The sequence below is a fragment of the Lathyrus oleraceus genome, chromosome 5, assembly GCF_024323335.1.
Source record: "Lathyrus oleraceus cultivar Zhongwan6 chromosome 5, CAAS_Psat_ZW6_1.0, whole genome shotgun sequence".
NCBI classification, from domain to species: domain Eukaryota; kingdom Viridiplantae; phylum Streptophyta; class Magnoliopsida; order Fabales; family Fabaceae; genus Lathyrus; species Lathyrus oleraceus.
Window position 1 is genome coordinate 647,604,373 of NC_066583.1, and position 21,944 is coordinate 647,626,316.

The window sequence follows — 21,944 nt, forward strand, 5'->3', positions numbered from 1 at the left end:
GGGGAAGAACAAGAGATAAAACTCTGCACAGAGGATCTAGTTAAATTGCTCAGGATGCGAGCCTACAACTCAGCTGGGAAAATGGTTTTCAAAAGGGACCGACCACCAGTTCAACTCTATTGGGGACAAATGATGAATCGTTGGGAATTATCAACATACCAACTGCTTGGGGAAGACAAACGAGGCTCCGCATTGTCAAGACTTACCTTTTTTCAAACTGCTGTTGATATTCCTTACTGAAATTAATTGTTTTTAAAGTAATTATTTTTATTATTTAAGAAAAATTATTTTTATTTATTAATTTAATTCAAAATTATCATCATCAAAATTCAATTTTATTTAGCTAAAATAAATAAGAGTAGAAACAATTGGATAAAAGCTCAACTTTATTTAATAGGATGGTAATCTGTAAATGACAAGACCCCATAGTTCTTTACAAAATTTGAAAATGGTAATTTACATGGAAAAGGGATACATTGAATACAATGATCACTACTCTTCCTACCAACTTCAATATTCGTTGTGCTCTTGGCTTTGGTTGAGAATGATGAATCCGAACCAAATGACTTGCTCAAAACTACTCCAATGAGACGCTCATTTTTGCCTAAGCCGCCCTTTCAGGTTTTCAACTTAACGAGCTATTCTTTTCTTTTTAGGCGAAGTATTTCTTGACTGCATCGACATTTATAGGATGAGTGAACTCTTTGCCATCCATAGTTGTAAGAATCAAAGCACCGCCTAAAAAGGTTCTCTTCACAACATATGGGCCTTCATAATTAGGAGTCCATTTGCCTCTAGCATCAGGTTGAAAAGATAGAATCTTCTTGAGCACAAGGTCCCCTCTCTAAACACACGATGCCTAACCTTTTTATCAAATGTCTTCTTCATTCTCTACTGATATAACTGACCATGACACATGGCAGTCAATCTTTTCTCTTCAATTAAATTCAACTGGTTATATCTGGTCTGGCACCATTTAGCTTCAGTCAACTTGCCTTCTATCAAGACATGCGATGATGGGATCTCAACCTCTACTAGGAGGACAACTTCCATGCCATAAATAAGAGAGAAATCGGTTGCCCCTATTGAAGTGAGGACGTATGTACGGTACCCATTTAAAGCAAATGGGAGCATCTCATGACAATCTTTGTAGGTTACAACCATCTTCTAAATGATCTTCTTGATGTTCTTATTTGCAGCTTCAATAACCCCTTCATCTTAGGTCTGTAGGGAGAAGAATTATGGTGTGCAATATTGAAGTCTTTGCAAAGAGGTTCCACCATATTATTGTTCAAGTTTGATCCATTGTCAGTAATGATCTTACTTGGCACACCATAACGACATATAATTTGATTCTTGATAAACCTTACAACAACTTGCTTGGTTACGTTTGTATACGACGCCACTTCAACCCACTTTGTGAAGTAATCAATAGCCACCAAAATGAAATGATGTCCATTTGAAGCTTTGGGCTCAATCATGCAAATCATATCAATTCCCCACATGGATAAGGCCCATGGAGAGGAAATGACGTTCAACAGTGTCAGAAAAATATGAATCTTATCTGCATAAATTTAACATTTGTGGCATTTCTTCACAAACTTCCAACAATCAGAATTTGTTTATATATGTTGTTATTTAAGTCCATTCTACTGAGTCGATACGAAGATTTTAACCTTCACATCCTCAGTTAGAATTTCCTTAAACAGTGGAAGCTGTAAGACCCTAATTTTGACCCTAAGATCCCTCATGTTATCTCATCATATGCATTAGCTTTGGGATAACACATTGGCATCCTCCTCACTCTACATTCATCGGGTTTCCATTAGGAGAGATCACTGATCGAAAAAATAGCAAGTGTACTATTTTTACCGATGTAGTAATAAGGAGTTTTATTTCCAAGTATCGATCTCAGGGATTGCGTAGGAAATACTTATTTAACTTTGATTCTATCAGAACAAAAATATAATGGTTTGGTTGTTTTAGGAATTTCGGCAATAAAAACAAAAGACAGTAAGATATAATTGATTAATATAAAATATGCTAGGGGAAGTGGTTGACTTAACCAAGTATGAATTCAGTCAAGATTTCCTTAATACGTATGAAACATTCAATTACCTAACCTCAGAATGTTCTTCCTTAAGTCCTTAAGGAAGAAACTATTAAACTACCAATTCTTACTCAAATGTCCATTCAATTAATCATTGGTTTTAATCATAAACAATATCAAAGTTTGCGGTGGTTTACAAAAGTTACTAGTCCTAGATGATGCAATCATAAACCTAATTGTGTGAAAACCCTAACAATCACAATCCTGTTATTGATAGTCATAGATCAATTTGTATTTGTCTGATACAAAAGCATAATAACATCACACAATTGAATTGAAATAAGTAACATAGTAATAAGGAAATCATTTGTTCAAATTCATAACATCCGATCAAATCAGGACCACCCCCCTAACATAGGGGGTTTAGCCTCTCATAGTAGTAAACGAAATCATAGTATGAAAATTAGACATTACAAAGAACTAGGAGATTTGGATCTTCAATGGTCGGAACCCTTGAATCTCGCCGTCTTCAAATCCTCCGTAGTAGCTATCTTCTCAATGTCGTGTTTTCTTTCGTACGTCAAAAAGTGTTTTCTCCTTTCCCTTCCAAGCCTTCTAATAGCTTCAGATGAATCTCCTCCCAGCAAAAGGTCCAAACTACCCTTAATGAGCAGAATAGGTTCACAAAGCACAAGTTTAGGTTCCCAAGCCGCGTCCAACAACATGGGTCATGTGTGTACACACGGGTGCTCGTGTGTGCTCTCCAAAATGATTATTTTCAGATTAAGTTACAGGGGCGTCAACACGGGCCTGTTCCTACACACGGGTGCCCGTGTTAACTCTCTGTTTTTCTGCCTGACCAACAACACGGGCAGTGTTGTGGCACACGGGTGCCCGTGTTGAACTGCTGTATTTTCATATTTTTGCCTTTCTGAGTATCCCTAACTCCACTATTAGTGCTTTTAAACCTGTGCAACGGCCTGTAACAATAACACTACCAAAACGAAGCGTAAAAGAGACCTTTTTGACATAAACATGTAATAGAATGAAATGCGATACCAAACTAATAAAACATGATAAATGACTCTGAAACAACTATAAACAAACACAGATCTTACCAAAGTGATGATAATATGTCGGATTAATGGTGGGAATTTAATGGAAATGGTGACCGATCAATCACCAAGCACTTTTTTATTGTATAATACTTTGTTTTCTTTATTTATTTACTAACCAAAATTCCAAAAATATATCAATGTATAGTTTGTTACTTTTGTAGGTAGTGTGTATGATCACCTATGTTCTATCAAGCTCATATTTAGGATTTAAGACCATCAATGCAAGGAGATAAATCAAGAGTGTTGGTTCTAAGTGTTGGCAGCAACTTTTGTAAAACAAAGAGTGTTCACAAGATGTTGCATGTGATGTCTTAACATAAGATATCTATGTACCTGCTGGAGTTTAAAAACATAATTATGCAAGATTATTTCAGGATGTCATATACGATGTCATGACATCTGATATTATGTACCTGCTGGAAATTATAAATGGAATTATTCAGGATTGTTCCAGGATGTCAGACCCGATGTCATGACATCCTGTACACAGAACATTCAGGGTGAATGTTATGTGTTATGTGATTGCGCATTTAATGGAAATCTATGTATGATTGAAGATCTGATTTGCAGGCGCATTCAATCATTAATTACAACTTGATTTACTTATTTTCCAAAGAGATCTAACCAACTATCATGAGAAGATTTAATTGGAAAATAGTTTTAGGGTTTTCAAGATGTCCAAGCCCAGCTGAATGCTTCTATAAATAGGACATAGAAAACCTGATTTGATACACAACCAATACTTAGCAAAATATTGAGAGAATATCAGGGTTTGTGTCTTGTTTAGTCGTGAGACTTGTAAGCCATTCAATTCATCCATAGATGATTGAATTGGTCTGATTTGTGAGTTGTAATTTATCACTCTAAGCTTGTAAGCAAGAGTGTGTGTCTACTTGATCGAAGCTGTTAAGCAAGATCAAGTGTGTGTCTACTTGATCAAAGATGTTAAGCAAGATCAAGTGTGTGTCTACTTGATTGAAACTGCTAAGTAAAGTCAAGTGTGTGTAATTGAAGAGTGTCTTCTTTTCATAAGTAATTGTTGTTTAAAATCACAGATGTGATTGAGGGGGAGTAAGTGGGTTCTCATATCTAAGAGTGCTTAGGTAGAAATCACACGGGTAGACATTAGGTGAGAAAGACTGTAACTTGTTGAAGTGTACTGAGACTCTTTGAACTGATTCTATTTAGTGGATTTCCTTCCTGGCTTGGTAGCCCCCAAACGTAGGTGAGTTGGACCGAACTGGGTTAACAATTGGTTGTGTCTCTTGCATTACTATTCTTTATCTTTATCCTGTTTGTTTTACTCAGATATTAGTGTCGTGACATTAATATGGAGAGAGATGGAGGATCTGTTCACAGGCCACCAATTTTGGATGGATCTAACTATGACTATTGGAAACCTCGAATGGTAGCTTTCCTAAAATCTCTGGATAATAAGGCTTGGAAGGTTGTGTTAACTAGCTGGGTACATCCAGTAGTTACTAAGGAAGGAGAAGCCACAACTGACAAGAAGCCTGAAGAACAATGGTCCAAGGAGGAGGATGATCTAGCCCTTGGAAATTCTAAAGCATTGAATGCCATATTCAATGGAGTAGACAAGAATATCTTCAGGTTGGTAAACAACTGTGAGGTGGCTAAATATGGTTGGGACATCCTCAAAACCACTCATGAAAAACTAGTAAGAAAAATAATCAGGTCACTCCCTAAGAGATTTGCTATGAAGGTGACAACCATAGAAGAGTCTCAAGACATCTCCAACATGAGAGTTGATGAGCTAATTGGCTCTCTCCAAACATTTGAGATGGGAATGAATGATGGTTCTGAAAATAAAACCAAAAGCATAACCTTCATGTCAAACACAAAGGAGGAAAATAGTTAGGATGTTGATGAGGATCTGGAAAATGATATAGCAATGCTGGGAAGACAGTTCAACAGACTGTTGAAAAAGATGGATGTAAGATCTAAGGTAAATGTCAAGAACATCTCATCTGACATCAGTAAATCCAACAATGCTGGAAGAAGAACAAGGTCAGATGATAAGCCCAAAGAAGGAAAAGAAGTACAGTGTTATGAATGTGATGGGCATGGACACATTAGAACTGAATATGGAACCTACCTCAAGAAGCAGAAGATGAGTCTTGCTGCCACTTGGTCTTATGAGAGTGAAACAGAAGAGTTTGTAAATCTGGTGACTGCCCTAACTGGAAGATAGGGTTCTGATGAAGACTCAAGTGATGATGAAGTAACCTTTGAATAGTTGGCCACTACCTACAGAAACTTGTGTTACAAAAGTGTAGAGGTGTGTAAACAGGTTGAAAGCCAGAAGAAGGTAATAACTCAACTTGAGAATGAGAAGGTAGAACACTTGGAAACCATCTCCAAATTAAAAACAGAAGCAGTGGTTCTGAATGCCAAGCCAGATGAAAGTCAATAAGTTGAAAGCCAAAAGAAAATGATAGTACAGTTGGAGAATGAGAAGGCAAAACATGTGGAAACCATCTCCAAGTTAAAAACTGAAGTTATGTTCTTAAATTCTAAACTAGAAGAGATGACCAAGTATGTAAGAATGTTTAACAATGGATCTGACTCCTTAGACAAGATTCTCCTAACTGGACAAATAACAGAGACAAATCCGGCATTGGGTATAATGAATCTAAGGCTGAGTGCAGTTACACTGGTTACAAACCTAAATCCAAACCTAAGTGAAGCCATATTAAAAGCAAACCTGAGATGTCACATCATATGTCACAACATTAGAAGGGAAGACAGCAGAAAGGGAAACACCAAAGATGGAGATGCCATTACTATGGAAAATTTAGCCACCTGAAGCCCTTCTGCTATAAGCTGTATGGTTATCCTATCCCTGTTCATCATCAGACTCACTATCAACCAAGACCCAAACATCACAGGCCTGTCAACAAGAAGCAATGGGTTCCTAAGACTAATGTTACAAGTCAAATAGCTCACACTCCCTTCAGAGTTTCAGCCAAAGAAGATTGGTATTTTGATAGTGGATGCTCCGGACACATGACTGGAAACAAAGACCTGCTAACTAGACTTCATCCTCATGCCATAAGCTATGTGACTTTTGGTGATTGAGCCAAGGGTGAAATCAAGGGGATAAGTAAGCTTGATTTCCCTGGAGTTCCTGAACTTGACAAGGTCCTAGTTGTTAAGGGCTTGACTGCAAATCTAATAAGCATCAGTCAACTATGTGACCAAGGTCTAAACGTTAACTTCACTAAAACTGAATGCCTGATTACTAACAAAGAAATTAAAGTGATCATGAAAGGAGCCAGGACCAAAGACAACTATTACATGTGGAGCTCTCACATTGGTTATTTCTCAAAGTGTACCTGAGTCAAAGAAAAAGGGATGAAGATGATCATATCTGCTAGAGGAACTCCCAAATTGAAGATTGATGAAAGACAAATATGTGAGAAACGTCAGACAAGGATGTCACACAAAAAACTCAGACTTGACATCACTTCCAAAGGAGAAAAGGTCATGGTGGCTTAAATAGATAGGAGGTTGGATCAGATGGTTGAACATGTTTTTAGTCATATGCAGTCTGAAGTTGGAAAGAACTTTGTTGGACTTGAGCTACAAGTCAAGCAGATGGAAGGGTCTATGTTTCAATCTCAAAGTAAATGTGCCAAGAACAATGTGAAGAAGATTGGGATGGAGAGTGAAAGGACACCTGTTCCTTTGAAAGATAAAAATGGTGTTTGTGCTATATATCAAGCTGAATATATAGCAGCTGAAAGTAGCTGCTCTCAACAGGGTTGGTTGAATATAATGTTGAATAATACAATGTCACACATGATGTCATGACATTGTACTATGACAACCTGAGTGCTACAACTATGTCCAAAAATCCTATTCAGCACAACTGGACTAAGCACTTTGATTCGTGTCATCACTTCATTAGAGAATTTGTGGAAGACAAAATCACAGCACTAAAGCATGAAATGCAATTAGCTGACAAATTTGCAAGGGTTTTAGATGATAATCAGGTTGAATTTTTAAGAGGGAAATTGGGGATTTGTAGTCATGAGAAGTTATAGCAATTAAAGTGGAGTGGAAAAGGTAATAAAAATATTGTCTGCCCACTTAAAAGAAAGTGCCACATTTATGATAAATCATTACCTAGTATTGGAACTAGTATCTATGCCATTTCCACACGCTACCTCAACACAACCATTTCCATCTTCATCCAACTTCTTAGAAAACCTCTGCTAGGGCAAATAATTTTTTTTTCAAAAGTCCAACAAAATGTCACAACATCCCTCATCATCAGGATCAAAACCCACTCACAAAGGAAGGACTCCCTCCATGGAGTTTTTGGATGAAGATATTCTGGAGGTTATCCCCCTCTCTGTTATTCCAGGTGACGTTCCTGGCCCTTCTTCCACAGTTGGAAGTAACCAAGGTAACATTCCTGATAAATCTCCTCATAAAGATAACGTGCACTTTACAGATCGTGCCATTAGGAACATAGTAACTAGGATTCTAAACAAAGGGCATGCAGTCAAGGGTGTTTCTACCCCTCTGTCTAGAAGGGACCCCTCTCTTGAGGTGGAACCCCAAGCTGAGAAAGATGATGATTCATCTAGATCATAGAAGGAAGTGGCTGCTGAGGGATTATGTTCTCTAGGTAAAACCTTGCCTAGTAAGAAACCAGTAGATGGTTCTTATGAGACTGCTAAGAATGTTATTAATCTGGAGGAAGAGAGTTCAAAGGAAGAGGATGACACCTTGGTTTATCATGTTAAACCAAGTGTTGCTAGGAAATTGAAGACCATAAAAGGGAAGACTGTGGTTGAAATGATGACAGCAAGAAAAGGTAAAAAGGTTGCTGGTGTAGGACCCTCCAAATCATGGAGTAAAGTTGAGGTTAGGAAGAGGAATGTCAGAGAGAGTTCTGACTCTGATGATGATGTCGAAGTCGATGTCCCAGATATTTCTCCTGCTAAAAGACAGAATGTTAAGAAGTCTCCAGGCAAAGTTGCAGTTGTTCACTTAGATAACATCTCTTTCCATCTAGAAGATGGTCCTGCCAAATGGAAGTTTGTCATTCAAAGGAGGGTTGCTGTTGAAAGGGAGCTAGAAAAGGAGGCTGTAGAAGTAAAGGAAGTGATGGATTTGATCAAGAGTGTTGGTCTGATGAAAAATGTTGTTGCTTTGCCCCAATGTTTTGAAGGGTTAGTAAAAGAGTTTGTTGTGAATATCCTAGAGGATATTTATGAAAAGAGTAGCAAGGAATTCTGCGAGATTTTTGTAAGAGGTAGATGTGTGAGATTCTCCCCAACCATAATCAACAAGTTCCTAGGGAGAGGAACTGAAGGAGGTGTGGATTTAGAGGCTACAGACAATGAAGTCTGTAGGACTATTACTGGTGGCCAAGTTAAGGAGTGGCCTAGTAAGAAGCACCTATCAGCTGGCAAGCTAACTGTTAAATATGCCATCTTGCATAAGATTGGTTCAGCCAACTGGGTGCCAACTAATCATATCTCACCCATCTCTATTGGTCTTGGAAGAATCATTTATGCTATTGGAACCAGGATAAACTTTGACTTTGGAAGGTTTATGTTTGATCAAATTGTTAGACATGGCTCCACTAATGCAGTAAAGTTGCCCATTGCCTTTCCATCCATCATTTGTGGAATTATCTTGAGCCAGCAACCAGGCATTCTCAACATAAGTGATATTCCCAGCAGAAGAAAGCCTCCACTATTCATTCATTACAAGTTGTTTGAAGAAAGCCATGTCAATGATGTTGTCATGACATCTGCAAGGAAGGAGCCTGCCTCTCAAGGTAGTTTGATTGATCAATTGAAGGAAACTTGTAAGGAGCTGGATAATGGTATTAGGGTTGCCAAGGCAATGAAAGAGGCTTTGGAGGTTCTTATTAGTAGCTTAGAGAAGGAAGAGATGGAAAAGGCTGGTGAGGCCAAGGATTCAGATGCCAATACCTCAAGTGAGACGTCCAATGCTCAATCTAGTGGCAGTTCTGATTCTGAAGGTGAAGATGATGCTTCTTCCTTAGACTGAGTGGTAATGGTTTCCCCTTTTTTGAAGACTGTGCGTGTTGTGTGCTGTGATGAAGACTGGGTTGGTTTGGCTGTTGTGTGTGCTGTTATGAAGGCTGGTCCCCCTACTATTTTGACTACTTTGGATGCTGAAGAATTTGTTTTTTTCTGTTGACATGTTTGTAATTTGTGGCAGTCCTTACTGATGCCTTTATGTAATATTTGGGCTCTTAATGAGTTCCATGAATTTCTAATTATCTCAGCTATCACAGCTGTGTATAATTAAGGTGTGTATCTCCTAAATTTTATGTTTTAACATTTTAAATGTTATGACATCTGTTGTGACATTCTCTGCTAGGCTGATTGACATTTATTTTGTCTAATTGGTCACCTTTGGTCAATTTTGACTAAAAAGGGGGAGAAGTGTTTATGTGGAGCAGTTAAATATGTGGAGATGTATGTGCTGGTGTAGCTGAACAGATGAACGACTATTATTGAAGGAGATGTGGTTGATGTAAGACAGAATGATGTTCTGTTTACAAATGTTGGAGGAGATGTCTGATGTGGTGCACAGGTGATGTTGGAGCAGATGTCAGAGGGTGACTCTGAGTGTTACAGGTGTTGTTATTGTCAAAGGAGATGTCTGTATTGAACAGACTTAGGGGGAGAAGAAGTACCTTGTGCATTTGTGTGTTTTACTAGTTGCTATCATAGCTAGTAATTTTGTGTTTGCTTCTGCTTCTTCTTAAACTGTTGTTTAGCTACTGATAGTTTTTCTTGTGAACAAAAAGGACAGATATATGTTTTAGCCAAAATTTGCCAAAGAGGGAGTTTATTGGTTCTAAGTGTTGGCAGTAATTTTGGTAAAACAAAGAGTGTTCACAAGATGTTGCATGTGATGGCTTAACATAAGATATCTATGTACCTACTGGAGTTTAAAAACATAATTATGCAGGATTATTTCAGGATGTCATACACGATGTCATGACATCTGATATTATGTACCTGCTGGAAATTATAAATGGAATTATGCAGGATTGTTCCAGGATGTCAGACCCGATGTCATGACATCCTGTACACAGAACATTCAGGGTGAATGTTATGTGTTATGTGATTGCGCATTTAATGGAAATCTATGTATGATTGAAGATCTAATTTGCAGGCGCATTCAATCATTAATTACAACCTGATTTACTTATTTTCCAAAGAGATCTAACCAGCTGTCATGAGAAGATTTAATTGGAAAATAGTTTTAGGGTTTTCAAGATGTCCAAGCCCAGCTGAATGCTTCTATAAATAGGACATGGAAAACCTGATTTGATACAAAACCAATACTGAGCGAAATATTGAGAGAATATAAGGGTTTGTGTCTTGTTTAGTCGTGAGACTTGTAAGCCATTCAATTCATCCACAAATGATTGAATTGGTGTGATTTATGAGTTGTAATTTGTCACTCTAAGATTGTAAGCAAGAGTGTGTGTCTACTTGATCGAAACTGTTAAGCAAGATCAAGTGTGTGTCTACTTGATTAAAGTTGTTAAGCAAGATCAAGTGTGTGTCTACTTGATCGAAACTTCTAAGTAAAATCAAGTGTGTGTAATTGAAGAGTGTCTTCTTTTCATAAGTAATTGTTGTTTAAAATCACAGGTGTGATTGAGGGGGAGTGAGTGGGTTCTCATATCTAAGAGTGCTTAGGTAGAAATCACACGGGTAGAGATTAGGTGAGAAAGAGTGTAACTTGTTGAAGTGTACTGAGAGTCTTTGAACTGATTCTATTGAGTGGATTTCCTTCCTGGCTTGGTAGCCCCCGGACGTAGGTGAGTTGGACCGACTTGGGTTAACAATTGCTTGTGTCTCTTGCATTACTATTCTTTATCTTTATCCTGTTTGTTTTACTCAGATATTAGTATCGTGACATTACCTTCGACATCTCATATATGATACCAGAATTTCAAAGAGGTGGCTTGCATTGGCTTTACACATCATGTATGGATCCCTATTGTCTTCACATATCATTTTGATTAAAAATTCCTCAAGAGTTTGAAGTTTATTTGCCTTGAAAACCCTAATTCATTTGGGTATCTTATGTGACTTCCTCAACAAGTTTCTTCATCAATTAATCAAATATTTCAAGGGATACTTCATACTACATCATCTTATGCCTATATGATCCTCCATGAGTCCCAAAAGTCAAGAGAATCTTAAGCTAGCAAGATGGTTCATGGTGGTTGACCAGAAAAAGTCAACTGGTTAAAACTGGGGTTCCCTAGAGCCTATCTCCTACAATATTTGTCATATGAAAATGATTCCAAGAGAAAAGTTACTCAACATGACACTCCAAACAACTTTCATGTTTAAGTCAAGATCCAGTTTTGCTTGGAAAGTCATTTTTTATGGTGAAAGATTATAGGTCATTTTGTTTGAACCCTAGTTAGGAGGTCAACTTCCCAAAACCATAACTTACTCAATTTTAATGATATGAAAGCCATTAAAATTGCTTGGTTAAATTCAAGATGTCTACTGCATAATGGGAGCTCTGCTTGTCTTAGTCTCTCCTTCCATGTCCAGAATGTAAAAATTTGCAGGAAAAAATAAATCGTTAACTTGGACAAGGACATCTTCCACTATGCTAGTCGGGCGTGCATTGCTCCTGTTCGCTAGTTGGACGATCAAACCTGTATGCTGCAAAGGACCAAGATTAAGGTTATTATAAATAGAAGTAGGCATAACATTAATGCCCACTCCCAAATCAAGCATGCAATTCTCGAATTTACTATCCCCGATGGTACAAGGGACAATAAAAGTTCCCGGATCCTTCTGCTTTTGTGGCAAGAGTTGAGTGATGGCTGAAACATTTTTCTCGCCTGTAACTTTTTCAGATGAAGGCTTGGGCTGAATAAAAGCATAAATATTTCTTCCCAAGTTAACTTCTCACTTCCTTTAATCCTCCTCTTATTTGTACACAAATCCTTCACAAATTTTGCGTACTTAGGAACCTGTTTAATTACATCAAGAAGCGGAATATTTACCGCAACTTTTCTAAAAACATCCAATATCTCTCTTTCCTTGTGTCCCTCCTCAATTCTTTTATTTTTCAGAACTCTATGTGGTAAGGGGACTGGTGGCACATACTCCTTTTCTTTAATTTTTTCAGATGAAACAGGTTCAGATGGAGTAGGTTCAGATTCAAATGTTACCTCAATAATTTTTTTATTTTTTTCAGGGGCTGTTTTTGTAACCTTTCCAGATCTCAATGAAATCACACTCACATTAGCATTAGAATCCTTTGGATTGACAACTGTTTGGGCTGGAAGTTGGTTCGACCCTTGGGATTGCATATTATTTATTTGAGTAGCAAGTTGTCCCATTTGCGTGTTCAAGGTCTGAATGCTAGAATCGGTCCTTTGTTGGAATTGGAGATCGTTGGCGGCAATTTGTTTGACAAGATCTTTGATTTTTTTAAAATATTTACTATTATATAAAAAAATAACTCTAAACTTAACTATGATTAACAGTTTCTAAATCATAGAGAAAAAACCTTGTAAAATAAGTTTGTTAAATGTGGTCCTAAATTTGTCTGTCACATCATTCATAGAAAAAGAAACTAAAAATTAGAAAACTAGAAGAAAAAAAAGTACCCTCTATTGTCTATCCAAAAGAACCTCATGTACCAGTAATGTTCACATGAGAACATAGTTTTTGTAGGGTTCCATGTGAGTACATATTCCTTTCTAATGGTATGGTTCTACTTAGTACATTTTGATTATGACATTATTGCAATTTTGATTATGACATAGTTTTTGTAGGGTTCCATGTGACGTTTCAATTTTACTTGTTACATTTAGCATGTTTTTTTGGTGAATTTTCAGTCACCATATTTGAATAAGTGTTGGAGTTGTAATGTAACTGAGCCTTCAACAAGTGGAAGAGAAAATTATCTTCATAAATAAATATATATGTGACATCTAATATTGAAAAACTACCACATTTGATTGAGAATCGAAACATTGCATTATTAATCGTTTGATGGATTCTTTTATTTATTCTTTATTTTTAAGAATAACTTTTTTCTTTATTGAAATAAAAATTAAATATTTATCATAATAGAAATATTAAAATAATTTAAATAGTTTAACATTTTTAAAAATAATAAAATATATAAAATTATAATGATTATGCACAATGTGATATAAAGTTAACGAAAAAAACAATGAGTTAAAAAGTTAAAATATTTAAAATAATAAAATTTAAATAAATTATATGGACTTTAAAGATTTAAATAAAAAAAAAAGTTGGCACCAGTACGATTTATTTATAATATCTGGAAGTTGAAGGGATAAATTTGTATGAAATTGAAATTTTCTTACATAAAGAGTTTAAAATAAAATTAAGTTATTATTAATTTAATAAATAATTAAAACAGATAATTGATTTTGTTTAATTCAAATAAAAATAATAAGAAGAAAAAATAAAATAAAAAAGGAATAGTTCGTTTAATAACAACAAAAGTCATACAGTAAAAATAATTAAAATACACTACAAACAAAACTAATAATATATATATATATATATATATATATATATATATATATATATATATATATATATATATATATATATATATAGAGAGATATATAGAGAGAGAGAGAGAGAGAGAGAGAGAGAGAGAGAGAGAGAGAGAGAGAGAGAGAGAGAGAGAGAGAGAGAGAGAGAGAGAGAGAGAGAGAGAGAGAGAGAGAGAGAGAGAGAGAGAGAGAGAGAGAGAGAGAGAGAGAGAGAGAGAGAGAGAGAGAGAGAGAGAGAGAGAGAGAGAGAGAGAGAGAGAGAGAGAGAGAGAGAGAGAGAGAGAGAGAGAGAGAGAGAGAGAGAGCACTACACCAAAAATGACTTTTAACAGCGCATCTTAGACAGCGCTTTTAAAAGAAAGCGCTGTCTAAGGTTAAAATTAAAATAAAACACGGAAAATGTTCCAAAAAAATAATGAAAGCGCTGTCTAAGGGGGGGTCTTAGACAGCGCTTTCTAAGATCCCCCTTAGACAGCGCTTTTAGAAAGCGCTTTTAAATATAGACTTTAGTCAGCGCTTTTGATAAAGCGCTGTCTAAAGTCTTTAAATTAAAAAAAAAAATTAAAACCAAAAGCGCTGTCTAAGGGGGGGATTTATTATTATTATTATTAGAGTTTAATTGCACATTACAAAAGGTTACTTAAAATCTTTATTAGAACCAAAAAGGGTGAAAGAAGATTAGAACCGCTGGCCTCATCCGAAGGTGATTTACACTCACTCCACAAACCAGTAACACAAATGAGCCCCTCCTCCCATTCCTAATAATGTTCTAGAATCATCCTTTCCACTTCTTCTGGTTGTTGCCGTCGCTATTTGGCTGCTTCCGCCACCGAGATTCCTCCACCATCAATCCAATCCATGGTAAATTCCTAAAATCATCACTCTTGAAAAAATATTCAAGAATTATGGGTACGGATTCCAATGGATGGAACCGTGCTCGAGGGTTAGCATTCAAAGCTCTCCTTTTCATCGGTGGTGCTCTTCTCGTTAAACGTCTCCGTAAGTCCACCACTCGTTGGGACCATGCTCGCTTGGTCGCTCACTCCCTCACCGACGAAAAGGTTTCCACTTAATTCTTCTTCTTCTCAATTTTCTTTTCTTTTTATAAATTTTCTGAATTTTCTAACTCTTCATGCAGTATTCCAAGGACCAAGCTTCTAGAGACCCTGACAACTATTTCAATATTAGGTTTCTTTCTCAATTTTCTGATTTTAATTTGTTTAACCTCTTTATCTTTTTTTTTTGTAATTTGATTTTTTTTTTTTGAGATTTTTGCAGAATGCGTACTTGTCCAGCAGCAGAGTTAGTAGATGGTTCAGAAGTTCTATATTTTGAGCAGGTGTTTCTTCTCTCTGATTAACTGTTTCCAATATTATGCTCTTAAAATTAGCTCAATCTTGATTTCCTTTTTGCTTTTAGGCTTTTCGGAGGAGTCCACAAAAACCCTTTCGCCAGGTAGATTATATGTATTTTGATTATGTTTTTTTTCTTCTATTCTTTATGCTTGAATTATGAATGTGATCGATTGATTGATAGGATCCGCATCGAAATACACTTTTTAGGTTACTGATTTAAAGATATCTATATCTTAGTTGCCATTGTTTGTATCTTTCTGCAGAGGTTGTTAATGGCAAAACCTTGTCCGAAAGAGTTGACATGTGATGTTGAGGTATGTATTCACTCACTATGATGTTGATGTTCTTTATAAGATTTTGCCAATATCCTAAAGCTGATTTGTGCCGAAAAAAATGGTCTAGTTGTGTTTTTTAGGTTTTTTCCATCAAAAACATTTGTTGTAACTTGTAACAACCCTTGCCCTGGATTTTTTTTGCCTTATCTCCTTTGTTATAAATATTCACAAATTTCATAGGCTCCCTCTTATTTTCTTTTAGGAGTACCAAATAGATAGCTGAAGAGAGGAGGCATAATTTTTACACGAGTGAAAATTTTAACATCAGAGGATCCATTCTAGAAATTAATATGGTGATCTTCCATAGTGGGAATTTACGATAATATTAGTAGCATCGATAAAATAACATATGCTATGCCTTCTTTGTGAAGGTTTTTTTTTCTTAACTACTTAAACTTATTCTTATTTATTTGTTTTTATGTATATATAGATAGTGATGCAGGAATTAGGGGGTCAAGTATAACTAAATTCTGTTACTTTGTGTTAGATGAGCACTCACACAGTCACACTTCTGTCATGCGTGTTAATATAATTGATCTAACCATTGCCCTGCATTATATGGATACTTGTCCTTATATTTCTATACTGATTTATGGGATCATGATTCCATTTTAGGTTTGTTTTTTTTCTTTCTATTTACAGAATAGTATATTCTTCTTGTTCTTGTTAAAAGTGAAAGTTATATCTTGTTTTAAATAGAGCATGAATTCTAACTTCTCTTCTCTGGCAGTTAAGTACATATGCCATTAGAGAAATGGAGGAATACAAAAATTTCTGTGATCGGCCAAAGGATCTGCGCCCGCAACCAGAAGAAGTCATTGGGGTAAGCATTAAGTCATATTCATTGTTCATATTGTGGTCTTAGCTTATCGTTTTTTGTTAGGGAGAAGTAATAAATCTCACATTTGATAGGTTTAAAATGTTCTGGTGTGAGTTATAAATGTTAAGTTGGTGAGATTAGTGTGTTTCCTGATGCCCGATTCTGATAGTATGTTATGGAAATTAGTTAAGTTACTGTTTGTTATTCAGTTCTAACTGTTTTGTACCAGCTTAGAGACTACATGTTAAGCCTTAGGAAATAGAATTGAGAGAGACATGTTCATCAGCACATTGACATGGAGAAAATCAGAAAAAGTAAGAAAAATTGTGCATGATTTCTGAAGTGTATAATTTTTTCATTCATAGTGAATCATTCAAGTGGGTTTATGTCCCCTCCAGGTGTAGGAGTTCATCTCTGAACTGGGTAACCAAATTTTGCGTGTGTTCTTACAATTAATTTTTTCACATTCCTTGCTTTTCAAGCACTCGATTGGTTTTCAATCACTCGATTGGTTTTCAATCACTTAATCTGCATTAGTATTGTTCTTCATCAAGATTAAACTCAGTTTCTGCTGAGTCATGATCCTGACAATTATGGACCTTTTTATCGATTGTGTGTATTCAGGAATTTGGTGAATGAGGATAATTTCTCTGGAAATTGGGTAACTGTTGGAGTGCTAACTGGGAAGGGGATTCAAAAAACAAGTTCAAATGGGAAGAGCTTTTGTATATGGAAAATTGGTTGTTTGGATGAAAACACTGTTCCTATTTTCTTGTTTGGAAATGCTTATCAGAGGAATTCCCAAGAGCAGGCAGGAACGGTCTTTGCATTCTTCAATTGTGGTGTTCGCAAGGATGCCAAGGTATAATTGTTGGGAGTTGGTTAGATTTTTTCAATAATTTTCTATGAGTTCTGCAATCTCTTTTATATTGTTTTTGCAGGGTAATGGCTTTTCTTTGAGTATATACTCCCCTAACCAAATTGTGAAGATGGGCACCTCTGTAGATTACGGAGTTTGCAAAGCGAAAAGAGCGGATGGGATGGCATGTACAATGGCCATAAATAAGTATGCAAATAAATTATGTATCTACTATCTTGTTATTTATTTTGATATGTTAAATGTGGAATTGCCACAGGGTTCTTTGTAACTGTGTCTCTGAACCTAATCATCATATATGCAATTTAGAAAAGGAGTAAGGAACAATCACACTTTTTTCTCTATTTCTAGACACTTCTATACATAGATTATCCCTTTGCTGAAATAAGTCTAATCTAAACATGTGGAATTTGACACTGGTTGGATTTGTAATTTTAAATCAGAGTGCTTGCACTTGTTCTGACATTTTTCTGTGAAAAATAAAACAAAAGAGGAGCGAATGTGAAAGGAAGAAAAAATTATACTGCACAAGGTGTTGTTTCAAAATGTGTACTGTATAAGTTGCAAGACACATTTGAAGAAAAAGATTCCCATGGGTTCAGTTCAGTTGAGAAAATTGAGTGCAGACTAGGTGAATCAATAGTTTAGATTTTTATGAAGTACATGCAGTTAGATAGCAATCTATGAATCAGAATCTACTTTGCATGATTCACATTTGCTATTCACGAGCACTATCAGCAGTAACATGGATCCACTTGCATGTAATACTTAGATTCCTGTTAAGCAGTTTTTTCAGAGTGTGCCATGTTTTATAATAGATTTAAAACTGTCTGGAAAACTAGAAGTCTTATATTGGTCATTTTTATACAAACAAAAATTAAACTTTCAAACGGAAAGGTCAATCTTGTTTTTAGAGTCCTGTTAAAGGGAACATAAAAAGCATGATATCCATATTTATATTTGTTATATTATTTTATTAAATTTTCCTTGACGTTCCTGAATTATTATTCTGTTTCTGTTTCTTCAGACTCCAACTATTACTTTTCCATGTTTGTTTTCCTTACAATATGATACTAGTATATGTAATGACTTGTAAATGTGTACATAAATTTGTATATATTTTGATACATTTAAGGCAAAATTGGTTTGAATTGGTATATATGTATATTTGTTAGCCAAAAATTGGTAGAAAAAAGGCCAAAATGGCATATATAAAATGTGATAATTGTCTGTCAAAATCTGGTTGAAAACAGGTAGAAATTCTGGTTTATAAACCTGGAAAAAAATGTGGTTTAAAACAAAAGCTTCAAAAATTTTCGTATACCTTAGACAGCGCTTTTGTAAAAAGCGCTGTCTAAGGGGGGATTAGAAAGCGCTTTAGGCAAAAGCGCTGTCTAAGGGGGGGGGGGGGGCTTAAACAGCGCTTTTTGAAAAGCGCTGTCTAAGGTATACCTAAAAAAATTAAAATAAGAGGGTCTTATAAAGCGCTTTTGGCCAAAGCGCTGTCTAAGGGGGGGGGGATTAGACAGCGCTTTTAAGATTTAAAAAAGCGCTGTCTAAACCTTTAGCAGCGGAGGTTTAGACAGCGCTTTAAAGCGCTGTCTAAGACTAAAAAAAGCGCTGTCTAAGGTCTTGTTTGTTGTAGTGGAGAGAGAGAGAGAGAGAGAGAGAGAGAGAGAGAGAGAGAGATTCACTCCAAAATAATACATTGATTTTTCTCACCTCACAATTTTACATCTATTATATTAAATATTTTTCTTTTAAATATTATACATTACTTTTGCTTCACAATTTTCTCATATTCTATTAGTTTTTCTTTTTTTAAAAATATTTGATTATTATTATTATATACAATTTAGATATATATTATATTTTAAAATATATTATAGTATTTATAAAAAATAATATAATGCTTGAAATGTATTATGTTTAAAAAATATAATGTGTAGTATTTTATAATAAATATTATGGAGTTTTTACTTTAATTTTTTTATAAAAAATAATTTTAAAAAATCCCATTTAAGGCCTGGTAATTCGAAATTCATACATAATCGAACTCAGATAGGAAATTTTGAACCTATATTAGAACGTAGCTTTTCTAGTCCAATTTGACAGCTATACTTGTAGGAATGACACATCATTAAACTATTTATATTTTAAATTCATATCACTTTATATGGCATCACATAAACTTTATAAAATCACAAAAATAGTTTTATTTTTAACTTTTTAGATGTTAAAAGAATTAAAAAAATTGTCTTTATTACATCCATAATTCACCTTACATGAATAATCCATAATTTAGAATTACAATTGTTATTTTATCATCATTAACTAATAATAATTATATTACATAAATAGTAAAAAAAAAATAAAAAATAATCAGCTTTCTGCATCCTCTTCATGTAAATCTTCTGCAACATCTTTCATGGACCTCTATCTCATGATCGTCACATACAACAGCCTACACATACACATCCAAAAAATTAAAAATTAAAATTACATTCAAACAGCATGAAACAAACGTGAGTTTTCTCATACATCATTCATCAAACTTTTCACATACATACATACACCATATTTCTTTCTTTTAAATTAAAAGCAAAATCGAATAAGTCAAACAAACTCAAATAAGGAAAGAACGCGTGAACTGATCTTAACAAATTTTCTCTAAAAACTCAAATAAAAATCATCACAAACTAACACAAAACTCTTAATCCTCACCCTTTATTCCAAATTACCTTCGCACAGTTCCTGAAAATTTCAGTCTCAACCTCTCTTTCTCAAATTCCAACTTCCAGAATATCATTTCAAATTCCCTATTTTTTTTCTCAATCTCACAACTGATTTTTCACGAAAATCCTCCTATAAATTAACCCCTGAACTATGTCAAATTTAACCATCACCTATCATACCCTAAATTTCACCCTGAGTTTTTTGTTTCATTTGCGTCAACATAGCATGATCATTCCATTTGATCATGCATCTCATCAATCATAAAATATTCATTAGGGTTTAGGTGCAAAGTCTGGGTTTCTGGCATTTCATCTCATCTTATGGGCATCCATTCATCGGTGGATTAAGGAATCTAGGGTATTCCTTAGGCTCAGAACATTTTTCATCTCATTCCATTTCTCAGGGGTACAGATGGATGATAAATCAAAAGTATTTTATTTCATCTGTGTCTTTGAAAAACATCATTGTCTTTATGATTGAGAATCATATGACAAAAGTCCAAGGGTTGACTTTTGAAATTGGTTTTTATGATTGGTTATTTGATGCATTAGGTCCAATATTTGATCATTTACTTTTAGTTCTTTGATCATAGGTCATTTGCATCACTATCAACAGTTTGAGTTTGCGGAATTTTGGTCAAGATCTTATTTGCATTAACCTTCTCTCTTCTAATATCTGAGTTTAGGTCAAGGGTGCAATTTTTGACTTTTATTGTTAGTTTCACCTCTATCCCCTTTTTCATCATGTTTGATTTCTTAAAGGTTGTTTTTCTTGACATCTTTTTGCTTTTATTTGCATTTTCATCTCAAGCATAAATAGTGAATTGAAAAAGTTTTAATTTGAAGCAACTTTTGTTTTTAGATTATAGTTTTTATTTTACAAATATAAAAGAGTAAGATTAAAATAAAATTTGTTTCCATTAGTCTCAAACAAAATTTTAAAAAATTAGAGTACAATCTGAATTATGTTTTTTTACAAATAGTACAAACTTTTAAAAAATTGAGAAAAAGAAAAGAGGAATTGAGATCATTTTTGTAAAGCTTCCTCTTCTCATGTGCAACTAGCTACACGGTTGCCTCCATCTCTTTTTCCTTGTGACTTCACCATCATCATGTCTTTCTCATCATTCTATCAACACCATATGGTGTACCAGCCTTCCAACATAATGAAACCACACAAAATAACTCAAACAGAATGAAAAATAACCAGGGTCAAATACGCTGGGAACACAATGGACTTGAGTCAACGCGCTAAAAACAGGGTCAAACAAATCAAAGGTCCAGATTAAAACGTTTAAACATGATCAAAGGGATGAGAGGGTGCAACACACCACCAGAGTTAGGACTCCGGTTATCTTCTCCGGTGGACCTCACCGGACTTGTCCACCATCAACCTTCACTAAAATAAAAAGTGCATACACTAATTTGAAGAGAAAAATGCCATAAATCCAAATTTGCCCTAAAAACTCTCTAATTCTCACTATATTGAAAGATACGTGGAATTGAAAATTGAGCAGTATGAACTAAGTTGCTTTAGTTCGACCTCAAAGAAACTCAATCTTGTTGCCTACATCGGTATGACTTCAGCCAACCAAAAATTAGTTGAAATGATGGGGAATTTATAGAGAATCGAAGAGAGGAAGTTAGAAAAATTTCACCTTCTGTTTGTATTGATGAAGCTTAATTTGTATCTCAATTGGCTTGGGCTTGCTTCCACTTGATTGCAGGAGGTGAAATGAGGGCTCAAATGGCTTGGATTCTTGGAGTTTTAACTTCAAAACAGAAGTGAAATTGAAACTTGATTTTCAAATGAAAACCTTTAATTTTATCCTTTAATGGAGGTGGGAAGGTTGCAGGAGAAAAGCTTGGGTAAGGTCTCCTCCATTCTGAGCAATAAGGCATTTGTAATTTATTTTCACACACCTCCATTCAAATGCCAAAAATAGTATTTCAAGTGTCCATGCTTAAATGGGGGTGTGATAGGCCTATGAGATGATGTAATCAGGTCCAAAAATGATCATGAGTGATAGTGAAAGTCTAACATGAGGCCATGCATT

The 21,944-nt window shown here is 35.2% G+C and overlaps 1 protein-coding gene and 1 long non-coding RNA gene across 2 annotated transcripts; both read left to right on the forward strand.

The window, feature by feature from the left end:
- The first annotated feature begins 15,184 nt into the window (after window positions 1–15,184).
- LOC127083682 (uncharacterized) lies at window positions 15,185–16,336 on the forward strand. The gene is made up of 3 exons (XR_007788499.1): window positions 15,185–15,220; window positions 15,384–15,434; window positions 16,186–16,336. It is a non-coding gene; the product is annotated as an uncharacterized LOC127083682 (long non-coding RNA).
- A 59-nt stretch (window positions 16,337–16,395) lies between these two features.
- On the forward strand, window positions 16,396–18,039 carry LOC127082672 (uncharacterized). The gene is made up of 3 exons (XM_051022897.1): window positions 16,396–16,406; window positions 16,900–17,137; window positions 17,217–18,039. The coding sequence occupies exons 1-3, from the start codon at window positions 16,396–16,398 to the stop codon at window positions 17,421–17,423; spliced, it is 456 nt and encodes a 151-aa protein (XP_050878854.1). The 3' UTR covers window positions 17,424–18,039.
- The last annotated feature ends 3,905 nt before the right edge of the window (window positions 18,040–21,944 follow it).